The sequence below is a fragment of the Dermochelys coriacea genome, chromosome 5 (assembly GCF_009764565.3).
Source record: "Dermochelys coriacea isolate rDerCor1 chromosome 5, rDerCor1.pri.v4, whole genome shotgun sequence".
NCBI lineage: Eukaryota > Metazoa > Chordata > Testudines > Dermochelyidae > Dermochelys > Dermochelys coriacea.
Window position 1 is genome coordinate 45,838,090 of NC_050072.1, and position 15,113 is coordinate 45,853,202.

Genomic DNA, 15,113 nt, shown 5'->3' on the forward strand with positions numbered 1-15,113 from the left:
CTAGCTCCCTGGGACCCTGGCCCCACCGCGGGGCTGCCAATCCTGTGTGAGCCCCGGGCGCGTGACGCCTTGGCCCCTTTCCCCCTCCGACCTGATGTAACGTCACACTCGCTGACAGGGAAGGCAGCAGGGACGTTCTTGGCTGGGGGGCTCTGTGCCCCCCCCCGGTCGGTGCGGGGCGGACCCGGCTCCCTCCGCTAAGGAGATTGGCCGCTGGGGAGGGAGACCGTTTTCCATCCCTGCCGAGTGAGCCAGCCCGGCCCAGCGCCTGCGAGGGTCGGACACGCGCCATGCTGCGAGGAGCCCGGAGGCTGCTCCCAGCCCGGCTGCGAGGCCGAGAGCTCGCCTTACCCCGCTGGGCGCGCCCCCTTAGCAGCGGCTCCTGCACCGCGGGGCGGTGAGTCTTGCCTGCAGGCTACAGCCTGCGCTGGGGGCGCTTCGCGACGCGCGCTCCCCTCGCGTTTTTCTGTAGGGAAAATGTTGGTGCGGATGGCAGTACTTCGCTAGGCGAGGGCTTGCCTCTGCACAGGCGCCACTCCCCCCCCCCGCAGTTGTTGTATGACCCCGAGTGACAGAGGTGAGGGCAGGCGAGCTGACCGAATGTAGGCCTCCCCATCCCTAAATTCTGCCATAGCCATTCCCTTCATGGTTTTGATAGCTGAATAGCAAGTTAAGGGCTGCAATTCACAGAAAAGAGGCACCCTCGAATCACACGAGTCTGCTGGGTTTGACAGCGAGGAAGCCTTTAAAATACTCGTGAAAAGGCGTCAGACAGTTTTGGCTTCATTACAGGTGAAGAGGGGAATCCATATTAGCAGCTTTTGCTACAATTAAAGCTCCTCCTAGGTGCCACAAGTACTCCTTTTTCTCTAGCAGCGCTGCATAATTTACACCGCAGAGTCTTAAAGGAGCTAACCAAGCAGCTCTCTGAGCCGCTTACTTTTAATTTTTAACAAATCTTAGAAACCTAGGGAAATTCCAAAGGATTGGTGGAATGCTAGGGCATTTCCAATGCTTAGAAAGGGAACAACAGACCATATTAGCCTGAGATCAATAGTCGGCAAAATAATGGATCGGTTAATCTGGGACTCTTATCAAAGAATTAGAGGCTACAAACATAATTAATGCCAGTTTAGCATGTTTTTTATGGAAGGTAGGTCTTGTCAAAAGCTACCTTTTTAAAAAGAACAGGATTACAGCAACTATGTTGATTTAGTGTACCTGGATTTCTCTGTGGCATTTGGTTTAGTACCAAATGACATTCTGATTTTTAAAACTGCATTAAGTGGAACCATCAGGGTGCACCTTAGATGGACAAAAACGATCTCATTAACAGATCCCAAAGTTTAGTTAATGGAGAGATGTTTGTAGAGGGGTCCACCAGGAATTAGTTCTTGATCCAACATTATTGAATATTTTTACCGATGATTTAGTAGAGTAGACCGTGATATATACATCTTTGCTGATAAAGTTTGCAGATTGGTGGGATAATAAATAACAAGAAGGACAGGCTACTGTTACAGAGTGCTTTGAATTGCTTGGTTAGATGGTCACAATCCAACAAAATGGATTTAACAAAGCTGAATTAAAGGTAATACATCTGGGAACAAAGAATTCAGGTTATACCTACAGGGATACTTGGTTTTGGAAAGCAATGACTCAGAACAGGATTTAGGGGTCATCATAGGTAACCACCTCAACATGAGCTCTCATTTCAAAGCTGTGGTAAAAGGTCTAATGCAATCCTAGGATACATAAAAAGGTGACAGGTTTCAGAGTAGCAGCTGTGTTAGTCTGTATCTGCAAAAAGAAAAGTACTTGTGGCACCTTAGAGACTAACAAATTTATTTGAGCATAAGCTTTCATGAGCTACAAAAGGTGAATATCAGGTAGAAGTAGGGAAGTGATTTTGCTTTTGTACACAGCTTTGGTAACACTGCTACTAATACTGTACCCAGTATTAATGTCTGCATTTCAAGAAAGAAGTAGAAATACTAAAGAAAGTTCAAAGAAGGGCCACAAAAATGATCCAGGAGCTGTTTTTTTATTTTGTTTTGGTTTTTGCCTTCCTCTGAAACATCTGGTTTTTTGCCTTCCTCTGAAACATCTGGCCACTGTTGTTGATGGGGCACTGGAAAGAGTGAACCAGTGTCATACAGACATAGAGTGTGAGGCCAGAAAGGATCACCAGATAATCTAGTGTTATGAGATGGTAAAAAGCAGTAGTGGGCAACCTGTGGTCACCACACTGCCCATCAGGGTAGTCCACTGGTGGGCCATGAGACAGTTTGTTTACATTGACCATCCGCAGGCACGGCTGCCTGCAGCTCCCAGTGGCCACGGTTTGCCGTTCCAGGCCAATGGGAGCTGTGGGAAGTGGCGCAGGCCGCACAGACTTGCTGGCTGCTGTTTCCCGCAGCTCCCATTGGCCGGGTACGGCAAATTGTGGCCACTGGGAGCTGCAGGCCGCCGTGCCTGAGGACAGTCAATGTAAACAAAGTGTCTTGCAGCCCGCCGGTGGATTATCCAGACTGGCCGCGTGTGTACTGCAGGTTGCCCACCACTGGTATAGAGGGTCATCTGCCTTAGATGCCTAGCTGGTGGTCTTGCTCAAATGCTCAGGGTCTTACTGATCTCCAGATCTGGATTCAGGAAGAATTTTTCCCCCAGTTCAGATTGGCAGGGACCTTAGGGGTCTTTCACCTTTCTCTGCATCATAGAGCATGGATTACCAGCTGGTATCATCTGGCATATCCAACCTTATCAGTTCCCTGCCTTTGCAAGGGCATTGGGCATTGCTAACACCTCAGTCTCTTCTGTTCTCTGCCTGTGTCATACAACTGTTTAGTCTTCTGAGGACTGCAGTGCTTAGTCTAAACCGATTTACTGGGCTCAACACACGGGTGACTGGGTGAAATTTAATGGCATGTGAGACACAGGAGGCGAGACTAGATAAAGGTCAATTTTTAAAGGTAACTTTTAACTACTAGCTTAGGTGAGAAGATAAAAGATCAATTTTGTGTCCTGTTTGTGACTTTCTTTTTCCAGGGAAGAAAAGCCACCTTCTTTCTTGGGAACTAAATGGAAAGATACAGCAGAGACAGTGATTATTGGAGGTGGTTGCATTGGTGTAAGTCTTGCTTACCACCTGGCCAAGGCTGGCATGAAGGATGTCATTCTGCTTGAAAAATCTGAACTGACGGCTGGATCTACTTGGCATGCAGTAAGAAAAATCTTGTTAATCACTAAGATCTCAAATATGAAAAGAGATTTCAGATGACTTGTAAAACCTGACAGTAGAGCAAAGATTTTATTTCCCCCACCCCATGGCCTTCCAGAAAATCAGTTTCTCTATTATTTATCTAAATATAAAGGATAGCACTGGATTCTGTTCCTAGACCTATGATAGACTCACTATCTGACCCTTTGAAGAGTCACTTAGGGTATATCTAGACTGCAGTCACTGCTGTGATTGCAGTTTGAGCCAAGACACTTGAGCTACCTTTAATTGAGCTAGATGGGCAGTGCAACAGTGCAGCTCTGGCAGCGTGAGCTTCTGTGTGGGCTAGCCCAACGAGAAATAACCCAGGGTTCTAGGAGGATTTTTACAGCCTGCGCTGAAGCTCGTACTGCCACGGCTTTACCGTTCTGGTTCCCATGATAGCTAGATTAAAGCTTTCTTGAGTATATTGACTGTGATTGCATCCTGTGATTGCAGTGTAGACGTACCCTTAAACTACCCATGCTCCCCATCTGTAAAGTAGGATAAGTGTTGGTAAAGTGTTTTAAATCCAGGATATGCCCAGATCTTGAATACTGCATGCAGTTCTGGTTGCCCCGTTTCAAAAACGATGTATTAGACTTGGAAAAAGTACAGAGAAGGAAAACAAAAAATATTGGGGTATGGAGCAGCTTGCATATGCAGGCCCCGGATTAAAAAGACTGGGACTGTTCAGTTTAGAAAAAAGATGACTAAGTGGGGATATGATCAAAGTCTATTAAATCGTGAGTGGTGTGGTGAAAGTGACTAAGGAAAAGTTATTTACCACTTCACATAACACAAGAACCAATAAAAAATACTACCTTGCACACGTTGTCTCACAAGAACCGGGAATCAACCAATGAAATTAATGGCAGCAGATTTAAAACAAACAGAAGAAAGTATTTCTTCACTCAGTGAACAGTCCACTTGTGGAACTCATTGACAAGGGATGTTATAGCTGAAAGTATAACTGGATTCAAAAAAGAATTAGATAAGTTCATGGAGGATAGGTCTATCAACAGCTATTAGTCAAGGTGGTCATGGATGCTACTCCTTGCTCTGGGTGTCCCAAAGTTTCTGACTGCCAAAAGCTGGGACTGGACAGCAGGGCATGGATTGCTCCATAATTGCCCTATTCCATTTATTTGCTCTGAAGCATCCAGTACTGGTCACTGTCAGAAGACAGGATACTGGGCTAGATGGACCATTGGTTTGATCCAGCATATTCTTATGAGATTCTTGGAGGGATGGTGCCACAGAAGTGAAAATAATTGTTACAATTTATTATAAAAATGTGGCTATAGTGTGGGTTTTTAAACTTTAATTTTTACTTCTAAAGGAGATTTGTTATTTTTAAAACAGCAATGCAAGAGAGCACTATAAATTAGAAGAACATAAATTTGTCAAGTTGAATAAAAATATTGTTGTCCCTCCTCCCAAACCTAATGTCCCATTCTGACACCATCATTGGCCCTCTGTCAAGTGGTAAGATAACACATATGCTTGTACTGTAGCAATATTTTATTGTACATATTTTTTTTTTTTTAGCCTAAGGAGGGGAGAGAAGCAGTGAGGAGGTAACATGGATTTCTTCTTGAATCCTCTGTCTCTGGCATCTGCATATGTGCAGAGAACAAAGCAGGACACAGAGGCCTGGTCTGTATTAGAAAATTAAGTTGGTTTAACTGTGTCGCTCAGGAGGTGTGAAAAATCCCTGAGGGGCATAGTTAGCCAGCCTTACCCCCTGTGTAGACAGTGCTAAGCCGACAGAAAACTGCTTTCATCGACCTAGATACTGCCTCTCAGGGAGGGGCTGTAGCATTTCAAGTGTAGACAAGCCCTTAGAGAAGGGCCCAGAGGTATCTCAGGGTGGGATGTGTGGTAGTTACTGGGCATGCTCAGTAGCAGTCTCTGAAGCTATGCAGAGGGTTTCCATTAAGGGCTAGAAGTCTAACAGATTCCATACAAATCAGTGTCTGAAAGCTGAGTCAGTCAGAGCTCACTAGGGAAAGGTTATAAATAAGAGGATTTGGAGACTGCTCTGTGGACTCAGTGGCTGAACAGTACAGGACTAAGATATGTCTATTGTGAGAGCTGGGTCCCAGAGCCTGTGCCACATTGGATCCAGACTATCTCGCTGAAAGCGGAGGAGATGATCAACTATGGACACCAGGACTGCAATTACTGCTGGCCATGGGGCTCTTCGCACTGTTGTTGCTGAATTGATTCTGAGGAGATGGTTGAAGAGCTAGGTCTGAGGAGTCCAGCTGACACACATACACTTTTGGTGCCACAGTGCAAAATCTGAGAAGTCATCTCTGTGAACAGATCAGAGGGGAGGGTGTACGTATGTGTGTGTGCACTAAAATACATCTCGCACTGAAACTTATGTAACAGCAACAAAATAGGCAAGTTCATGTGAGAAAATGCCAGTAGAGTTCCTGCATAGTGGTTGCTTAAGAAGAGTTTTCAGAAGGATTCCAAATGGTGGCTGCAGATGTTTCTATATATAAATGTTTATCTTCAAGGAATCATATGGCCCCATCATGAGGTGACTGGCTCTTTTAGAAGGGCAACAGTATGCAGTCTATCCATGGCTAATGGTGATGAGCCAGCCTGAGAGTAGTTGAGTGCCTAGTGACTCTTTAGGGCTTAATTGTTAAATGAGTACCTGGCTTAATAGAAAGCTTATTTGATCTCAGTGAGGGATTCCCCAAGGAGGAGAATCAGTTGAGAATGATGGTCTCCCTGTAGAGAGTAAAGGCTGTTCCTCTCAACCTAGCTCCAGGGAGGAGAACTGGGGGGTTTCTTTGTATAAGAATAATAGTAGACTGGTGAAAGCTGAGTACCGGGTTTCAGGGAGGAGAGTGGGGTGGGGGTTCTTTGTATAATGCTGATGAAAAGACTGCTGTATCACAGCTCTTGGCAGAGAGCTGGGAGTTCCTCACTTCAAAGGAAGTTTCAGAGACTGTTTAGAAGAAAGCGTCAACTCGGGAAACGAGAGTGGGACCAGAGCCCTAAGTGAAGAGGTTTCTTTTCTTGCTTGGTGGACTCTTTATTGAATAAAGAGGTGTTCTCTAATATGAAGCCTATATTGAATTTATTGCTAGTCCCAGAGAGGGAGGGACTAAAATGGAGTGTCTACAATGCCATGACTGACCACTAGGGGCCAGCAGCAAGCAGAGATGTGAGCCTGTAACAGGTTCTCTCTCTCTGTGATTTAACTCTGTACAATATTTTTATAAAAAGAAATCATGAGAGGACTGAGCTCTGGCCTATACTTCAGCAGAGAAGTAGGCTGAAGTGCAGGGAAAGGGGAGTATATTAATTACATATAATATTACCTCAGGACCTGCTAACCCATTGCAGAATATTGGCGTAAGGCTCTGTGGCACTAGAACCCTGGTCTGTGGAGCCTAGGATGGCTGATATTCCCAAATTGCCACGGGGAGGGTGTGACGGTGCCCCCATAATGCTTTATGGAAATATGCTTATGAATATATATGACATAACTGGAATATGTTTTATGCTGCATCTGCTATGTCACATATCTCTGTAAAAGTTATGATCTACTGAATCTATTAATCCTATTTGTATGCATGTATCATTTTTGTATTCGAAGTTATGAATATTGGCTGTGTACTGGCTTGATTTCTAAGTAGCCTTAGTAGAGCATTTGGTCAGCTTCTTGAGAAAGGAATGTGCAAATTAGGTGCCCAATCAAGAAACACTTAAAGGACAATGAATCTTGTAAAGCTCCAATCCACATAGAAGTCTACCTGAGGACGTTCAAGGAAGCGTGTGAACCATGGCTGCTACCTATAAGTTCTGGGTCATGCATGAACATGTGACTTGCCCATGTGACTCCAAAACTCCATCTTGGAGCTGGACTTTGCATAGGAGAGAGGAAGGGGTCTCCACCCACAAGAGAGAGTCTATTTAAGCCCGTGGGAGATCCCTCCATTTAGTCTTCAGCTGGCTCAAGAGATAGCCTCTCCACCCCCCAAGGATACCTGAAAAAAAACTGGAACAATGGACAGTAACTACAGGAGGTGTGAGTGATTGCTGGACCAAGACTAGAAGGAGACTAGTCTGTAAAAGGAAGCTTACTGGGTGAGGTTTTTATATGTATTCAGTTTTCTTAGACATAGACTTGCATGTTCTATTTTATTTTGCTTAGTAATTCACATTCTATCTGTTACTACTAGGAACCACTTAAATCCTACTTTCTGTATTTAATAAAATCACTTTTTACTTATTAATTACCTGAGAGGATGTATTAATACCTGGGGGGGGGGGGGGAACAGCTGTGCATATCTCTCTATCAGTGTTATAGAGGGCGAACAATTTATGAGTTTACCCTGTATAAGCTTTATACAAGGTAAAACGAATTTATTTGGGGTTTGGACCCCATTGGGAGTTGGGCATCTGAATGTTAAAGGCAGGAATACTTCTTAAGTGGCTTTCAATTAAGTCTGCAGCTTTGGGGTGTGTGGTTCAGTCCCTGGATCTGTGTTGGAGTAGACTGGTGTGTCTGGCTCCGCAAGACAGGGTGCTGGAGTCCCAAGCTGGCAGGGAAAGCAGGGGCAGAAGTAGTCTTGGCACATCAGTTAGCAGCCCCAAGGGGGTTTCTGTGATCCAACCCCAATGGGAGCTCTGAGGACAGTACTGGGGGTGGGGGCAGCCCGCAGAGCTGCCTCCCTCCCTGCCAGGGCATGCAGAGACCTGTCAGCAGCCCACCGCTTCTGGGATCTGTGTGGGGCCAGCACAGGCAGGCAGCCTGCCTGAGTCCTCTGCACCGCTTTCCAGGAACCACCTGTGGTAAGCACCTCCTGGCCAGAGCCTGCACCTTGCACCCCCTCCCACACCCCAACCCCCTGCCCCAGGTCAGAACCCCCTCCTGCACCCAAACTGCCTCCCAGACCCTGCATCCTCTCCTACACCCCAATCCCTTGCCCCTTGTGGAGCCCGGAGCCCCCTCCTGTTTATATTCAAATTCAGATGGCTCATTACCAAGGCAACTGTTGTCTACCAATAAAACTCCTGGAATTTCTTGTTAAAAGGAAGTGGATGTGGTCTGTCTTTACTAGTATGTTCCAACGTCCAACAGTTTGAAAAAGTCTAAAGTCAGAAATAAAATAGATCGGATAAATACCTTCAATCAATAAAATGACAACCACAAAGAGAAAGACAGAAGATGAACATTGAGAATTTAAAAATGATTGGACTGAGTCTTACACTTTTATCGTGAGTTCAACCAGACTCCCGTTTTGCCTCATTTGCAACGAGAAATTATCCAACAATAAGAAATCAAACCTAGAAAGACATTTTGAAAAGAAACATTTTGAAACCTTTCAGAGTAGCAGCCGAGTTAGTATGTATTCGCAAAAAGAAAAGGAGTACTTGTGGCACCTTAGAGACTAACAAAATAACCTATCCAGCTGGTGATGCGAGGAAGAAAACAGTAGAGGAGCTCCAACACAATGCAGAGCAAACAATTTACGTTTGCTAAATGGATGAAGGTGCCAAGCAGAACCACTACTGCTAGTTTCGTGGCAGCTCAAGAAATCGTCAAATGAGGGAAGCCATTCACAGATGGAAAATATTTGAAAGAATGTTTCATTAAAACATTTGAGGACCTCTTCGGCAATTTTAAAAACAAAGATGAAATAGTCAAGAAAATTACAGAAATGCCATTATCTGCAAGACAGTAAAGGACAGAACTATTAAGATGGCCAGAGACATAACCAGCCAGCAGGTTAGTGACATTAGATCAGCACCAGGTTTTTCTATTGCCTGCAATGAGACATGCATTGTGGATGACATTTCTCAGGTTGCCTTACTCGGCAGGTACGCTAATGATCAAGGTCCTCAAGAAGAGTTGATTGCGTTGTTGCCACTCAAAGGACAAACTCGGGGTGAAGATATTACATCTGCTGTCACTGAAAGTCTGAAACAAAAAGATACAGACATCAACAGAATAATTTCTGTTGCTTCAGATGGAGCACCGAGCATGAAGGGGGCACACAATTTTTTTTTTCTTTTCTTTGAAAAAGTATGGAGCATGATGTAATTTCATTTTGTTGCATAATCCACCAGGAGGCGCTGTGTGCATAAAGCTTTCCAGAGGAAATCTCAAAAGTAATGGAAATGGTCATTCAGCTTGTTAACAAAATAATGGCAAGCGCTCTCAATCATCGTCAGTTTTGTGAGCGTCCTCGAGAAGTTAACAGCCAATATTCAGATATTTTCATCTATAACAAGGTAAAATGGCTTTCCAGAGGTACAGTCCTGGTGAGGTTTGCATCCTGTCTTGAGGGAATTAGGTGTTCCTCCAAGAAAAGAGCCTTAAATATGCGGCGCTAACGGATCCTCACTGGTTGCAGAAATTCAATTTCATGGTGGATTTAACTTCTCATTTAAACGTGTTGAATTGGAAGCTAGAGGGAAAAGGAAATACTGCAATTTTGCTTTTGGAAGGAGTTCTTTCATTTGAACGAAAGCTGTCCTTGTTTGTAAGGGACATTGAGATGGGCATGTTAGTGCATTTCCCAACACTGAAGCAATACAAACAAACAAATGGCTGTGACATTGATGTTAGGTTCCTTGCAGAAACAGTCATCAAAATGCAAGCTGCATTTGCTGACTGATTTCACGAGTTCAGAAGGGAAAAGGCCACTTTGTCATTTCTGTTGAAACCGCTTGAAGCTGACACTTCTGCATTTAATTTTTCAGCATATGCAGGAATCGATAGAATGCAATTTGAACTTGAATTAGCAGACTTGCAAAACAGGGATTTATGGAATTTAAAATTGAAAGATCTTGTCACTGAACTTGAAAATCTGGAAAGGCAAAAATCCACCCTGGGGTGACAACACAAGTGGTCTGAAATGGGCGACCTTAAACGGCAAGACCAGATTATATTCATCATTTGGAATTGTCTACCGGATACGTACAGTCAGCTGAAGAAATACACATTTGGGCTTCTCTCAATGTTCGGTTCAACGTACTTCTGTGAACAAGTGTTTTCCCACATGAATTTCATCAAAAACAAACTGAGGAGCCAACTGCAAGATGTTTGTCTTGAGTCTTGCTTGAAAATGAAAATCACGGCATATTCACCAAACAGTGAACAACTCTCTGAAGATGTGCAACAATAGAAGTTGCATTAAAAGTATTGGTGAGTAGTAATAACTTTAATATGTTCAATTATTATTAGTTGATAAATTCTAACTCTACAAGTAGCTTCACGTGTGACGTAGCTCTCGAAATATTTTGATCAAAGATGCACACAAAATAAGGCTCTTCTTTGAAAGGTTACCAACCCCTGCTCTAGCCAATTGAGCCACCGTTGCCAGGTCCCCTCCAAGTTCCTAAACATTTTTACATACAATGTACCCGTGACTCATCTTTGTACAACCCTCCATGTGAATTGTTTGTCTCGTAGTCTGGGTCCAGAGTCTCAAACAAAACCCGGGTCAGTGGTTTGGCCTTGTGTTTCTCCTCACATTCAACAGCAGCAATCTCTGTTGCCCTGCTCCCAAGACACGACTCAAATTCTTATGTGTCAACAGTATATTTGTTTCTTTAGTTCCCATAACCTCGCCTGTATGATGTCTCTTCATGAGCTGCTTGTTCTGGGGCTTTTAGGCACTTCCAACTTTAATCAACAGGTCTGTAACAGCTCATCCTCTTTTATGCTGCAGCTGTGTGATACTCTTAGCCAATAGTTTAGGACTAATGTTTCAAAAGTCCATTGGTCTGTCTCCCTAAGCATGGAGGAATTTCTGTTTAAGGGCACAGGATGATATGGGCTATTGAACCCTGAGCTTTGTATTACTTCTATATCTTTCCTGAAGTAGTTCTCTTACAAAATTAAAACTCAAATCAAAACAAGTGATATGATAAACAGGTAGTCTAATTTAAAATGGTTAATGTTTTTTCCTATGATTTAAGTGTGTGAAAATTGAAAAAAAAATTGTAATTAAATCCTAAAAAGCTATAGACTTACTTGGACTGTAATCTGCATTGGGCTGAACAGGCTAAATCTGGCCTCTCTGGTATTCACTAGACAGCCATAAACAAGGCAAAAGAAAACTCTCCATATTTCCTTGCTAGCCATAGTATAAATGCTGGGATGTGGCACAGAATTAGTGACTGCCCAGGCAATGAACCAATCGGCCTTGCATAAAATGGTGCACTCTCCATCTATGAGCAACACAATAAACAATAAAAACAACAAGGAGTCCTTGTGGCACCTTAGAGACTAACAAATTTATTTTGGCATAAGCTTTTGTGGGCTAAAACCCATTTCATCAGATGCAGTCCAACACAGCTACCCTTCAGAATAAACAATGGAGCCCATCAGGCGATGAATACACTGACTACAATCAAAAATGTTTGAAACAGTACCATCGATCTCTTTGAGTTATTATGCTTAGTGACATTACAGCTACTGGACTTTACCAATGTCTAAATATGCACATAAAGGATGGTTGTCACCAAAACAGTAATAAAGATACTTATGCAAAATACAACCTGTTTCTTGGAATAAAGAGGAAAAATTGTTGATCAGTCTGCTGAGTTATTGTTATTATTCCAGCTGGGATTGGCAAGGTACCCAGGGAAACCAAGATAAGCCAACATGTTCTAATAAGTAGGAAAAACCCTGTACTTTGTATTTGCATCATAAGACCTCCTTTTAATCATACCTCTCGATGGCTATGGATAACAAACTAAAAGTGGAAGCTCCTAGGGCTACAAACATACTGCCTTCCCTAATAAACCACATCATGTGGAACAGGCTCAAAGTTTTCTTTCCAAACATAAGAATGTTTGCTTTGTAAACTATTCCAGTTAACAAATCACAAATTGCCAATAAAAAAGTACACCCAGTTGTGAAATTTATTTTTCCAAGGGCGATCAATACCATCAAGTCCACCAGAACTATGAGATTACATATAATCAACAATGCAACTCTTTAAAGTCCATGCAATCCGTTGCCTTTTCTCGTAGAATAAGTTTTTGTGTATAATTATAAATTAGCAGTATCAGAAAATCAGCCTCTTCATTTCCTTGAGGTGTTAAAATAGGCGCTTCCATCTTTAATCAACAGATCTGTTCAAATGGCTCATCCTCTTGTATGCAATGGTTGTGCAATACTTTGTTAGCCAATAATCTGGGGTTGATACTTCAAAATATCATTGGCCTCTCTTCTTAGGTGGAGGAGAAACTTCTGTCTGTCATAGTATATTGCAGTGAGGGGGTTGTGAAAAGGGAAGTAGGTTGCACCCTTAGTATTGAATTATACTTTTGTTAGGTTACAGTTTGTCAACAAGAAAAGGCATATGGATGTCCTGTTCCCCTTGTGTTTGTGCATGTGTGTTTAGGAATATAGGCAGTAGTCATGTGGGCCATCGCAAAGTAGCCTCTGTACCCTTCTTAAATTATGCCCTCTGCCACTTTGGCTGTGCCTTTTAATTTCCCTAAGGAACTCTGCAATAGGGCTTTAGTTGTCATAACACCTCTATTTTCTCACTATTTAATGCTGTAAAACATCTAGGGTTACAGCTTATATAAAAGTAAAATGTAAAGTGTTATCTGAAAAGATAAACATAATTCTTTACGGCCCTTTGAATGCAATGATAAACTAAAAAAAACGTAATTGTTGCTTTGATGGTGCTGCTACAAAATATCTCTATGCCTGTAGCCCCACAATATGCTTTTGTTAATTTTATTTTATTTATTGTTTCTGATAGTCCATTGTATGGGGGGAAATAATGCCTCATAAAGTTTCTGTATGACAAATGCTTGCTGATGCTAAAGCATGATAGCCAATAAAGAATGGCTACCTACAAAACTATTTCACAAAAAAGATGTCTGTTATCATTATTCCCTTGAAATCCAGAACAGCTCTCTTATCCCTCTGGTCTTTAGTTCATGGTAAACTTTTAAAATTTTATTTGATAAGATTAAAAACTGTGTGTTGAGCAAAAGAACATGACAGTTTTAAATCAAGGCGGGGAAAGTCAGGAAAGGACGAGGAAGTGGGCTTGGAGCTGTTTCTTTAGATTACCATGTTAGGGGCTATGGCCTTATCTGTGAACTTCATGCAATGACAAAGCTATGGCTGTTTTCTTTCAAAAAAAAATTTTTTTTAATTGTAATACCCATACAAATTTTAAAGCTTTCTTTACGGTTTACAAGTAGAACAGGTTTTGTTTTTCTTTTTCCTGCACTTTTAAAATTATTTCTGTTCTTTTCCTTTTCTGCAATTTTAAAACTTTCTTTCTGTCTGCCTTTCTCTCTCAAATCTGCTTTATTTTGTAAATTATTTTAAAAGGGCTTATTCTCTGTCTGCTGAACTTTATTTAAAATGTGTAAAAAACCTGTTTTCTTCTGAATATCTGCTAACTATAACATATGAAAAAACTCACAAATAGTTCTAATGCACCCAATAAAGAAAAATATTAAAAAATTTCAAAATTGCTACTGGGCCAAAAGTGTACATGTCCAAAAATGGGACAGGAGGGCAGGACATGAATGAAAAAAGGGTCATGGAAACTTGTCAAAACGTATGTGATGAATAAAGGTGCAACAGTTAAACTACTTGCCAGCACTTTTGTCTTGATGGGTTGTAGTGGAGTTTCAAGGTGAAGAATTCTGTAGTAAGGGGGCAGACAAAATGGAAGAAAAAGTTCCCACAACAGGATGATTGTCATATTGTGAAGATTGTGATTGTCATATAGTCAGCAGTTCTTGCTGCAACAGAATTTGGTGTATTAAAGTAAGACAATAAAATAGTCTGCTTCAGAACATTGTGTTGTGATACAGGTTCAAAAGGGAATGCCTTTTGTGTAAAACTTCAAAGTGACATAGTTGAAAAAGAGAGGGATCAAAGTTATTGTCAGTAGTTATGGCTCATGTCATCTAGATACTGGCTCATATAACAACAGTTTGCCTGTAGTAATGCCACACTAGGCAGCACTTAAAATATTTTATTTATTTATTTATTTAATTTTATTTAGCGCGGTACATGTTCATGACAGTTTTACAGACAATATAGCAATATATTGCTCCTGCCCCAGGAGCTTACATTTTAATTCAGACAATATACTGCTTCAGATTTTCTCTTTCATAGTCCAGCCAGCATTGCTAGAACTAAGGATCACATGTTAAATCCATTGTATTTCTGCTGTTTTTCAGTGCTGAAACTTAGCTTGCAAGTTCTCAGTTCTGGAGTAGTATTACAAAATTTCAGATAAATTGTGTTAGCTGTTTTAGGCACAGTACTGTGAAAAAGTTGCTTGACTTTCATTTTATTTAAATAAAGACAATACAGAAAGCATTGATTTTACTCTAACATTAATAGGAGACACAACTGTCAGGCCAAATTCTGCTCATATTTACACCCATCTAACCACCTTTGAAACAAGTGGTGGTTGCCTGGGTAGAAATGGGAGCAAAATTGAGCCTTTGACAGGTTCATAGATCTCTTCAAGCCCTATTCTACCCTGAATCACTGCAATCCCACTGAAGTCATTAGGGCTGCACAAGGAGTAAGTCAGTCTAGACAGAATCTGACCCTTTGTTTTTAATTTGAACAGTTGTTTTCTAAAGCAGTGCTTACCATGTATCATCCCAAAAACCCTTTAGTAATATTCTTACCATGCAAAATTCAATGTAGTATGCTGTTTAATTATTACAGAATACCTAATAGATCACAGCACAAAGAAAATAAAGTCCATAGTAAGATGGTCTGGTCAAATCTGTAAGGGGACAGATTGTGTGAATATGTGATGAAAGAAATAATGCCAGTTTCCATCAGAATGCTGCTGTGATAAGGGGTGCA

General features: G+C 41.9%; 1 protein-coding gene and 1 pseudogene across 2 annotated transcripts in view; one reads left to right on the forward strand and one right to left on the reverse strand.

Annotated features, from left to right (window-relative positions):
• Window positions 1-264: 264 nt before the first annotated feature.
• The window catches only part of DMGDH (dimethylglycine dehydrogenase), a 70,585-nt gene continuing 55,736 nt past the window's right edge, over window positions 265-15,113 (forward strand). Inside the window, exons 1-2 of one of the 2 annotated variants that reach the window (XM_038402598.2) lie at window positions 265-397; window positions 3,049-3,223. In XM_038402598.2, coding sequence (XP_038258526.1) covers window positions 291-397; window positions 3,049-3,223 — 282 coding nt within the window. In that variant the 5' untranslated portion in view covers window positions 265-290. Of the gene's footprint in view, window positions 398-617; window positions 793-3,048; window positions 3,224-15,113 lie in introns of those variants that run through there. The other variant, XM_038402599.2, reaches the window with a different exon arrangement.
• On the reverse strand, window positions 10,510-14,305 carry LOC119855688 (annotated as a pseudogene).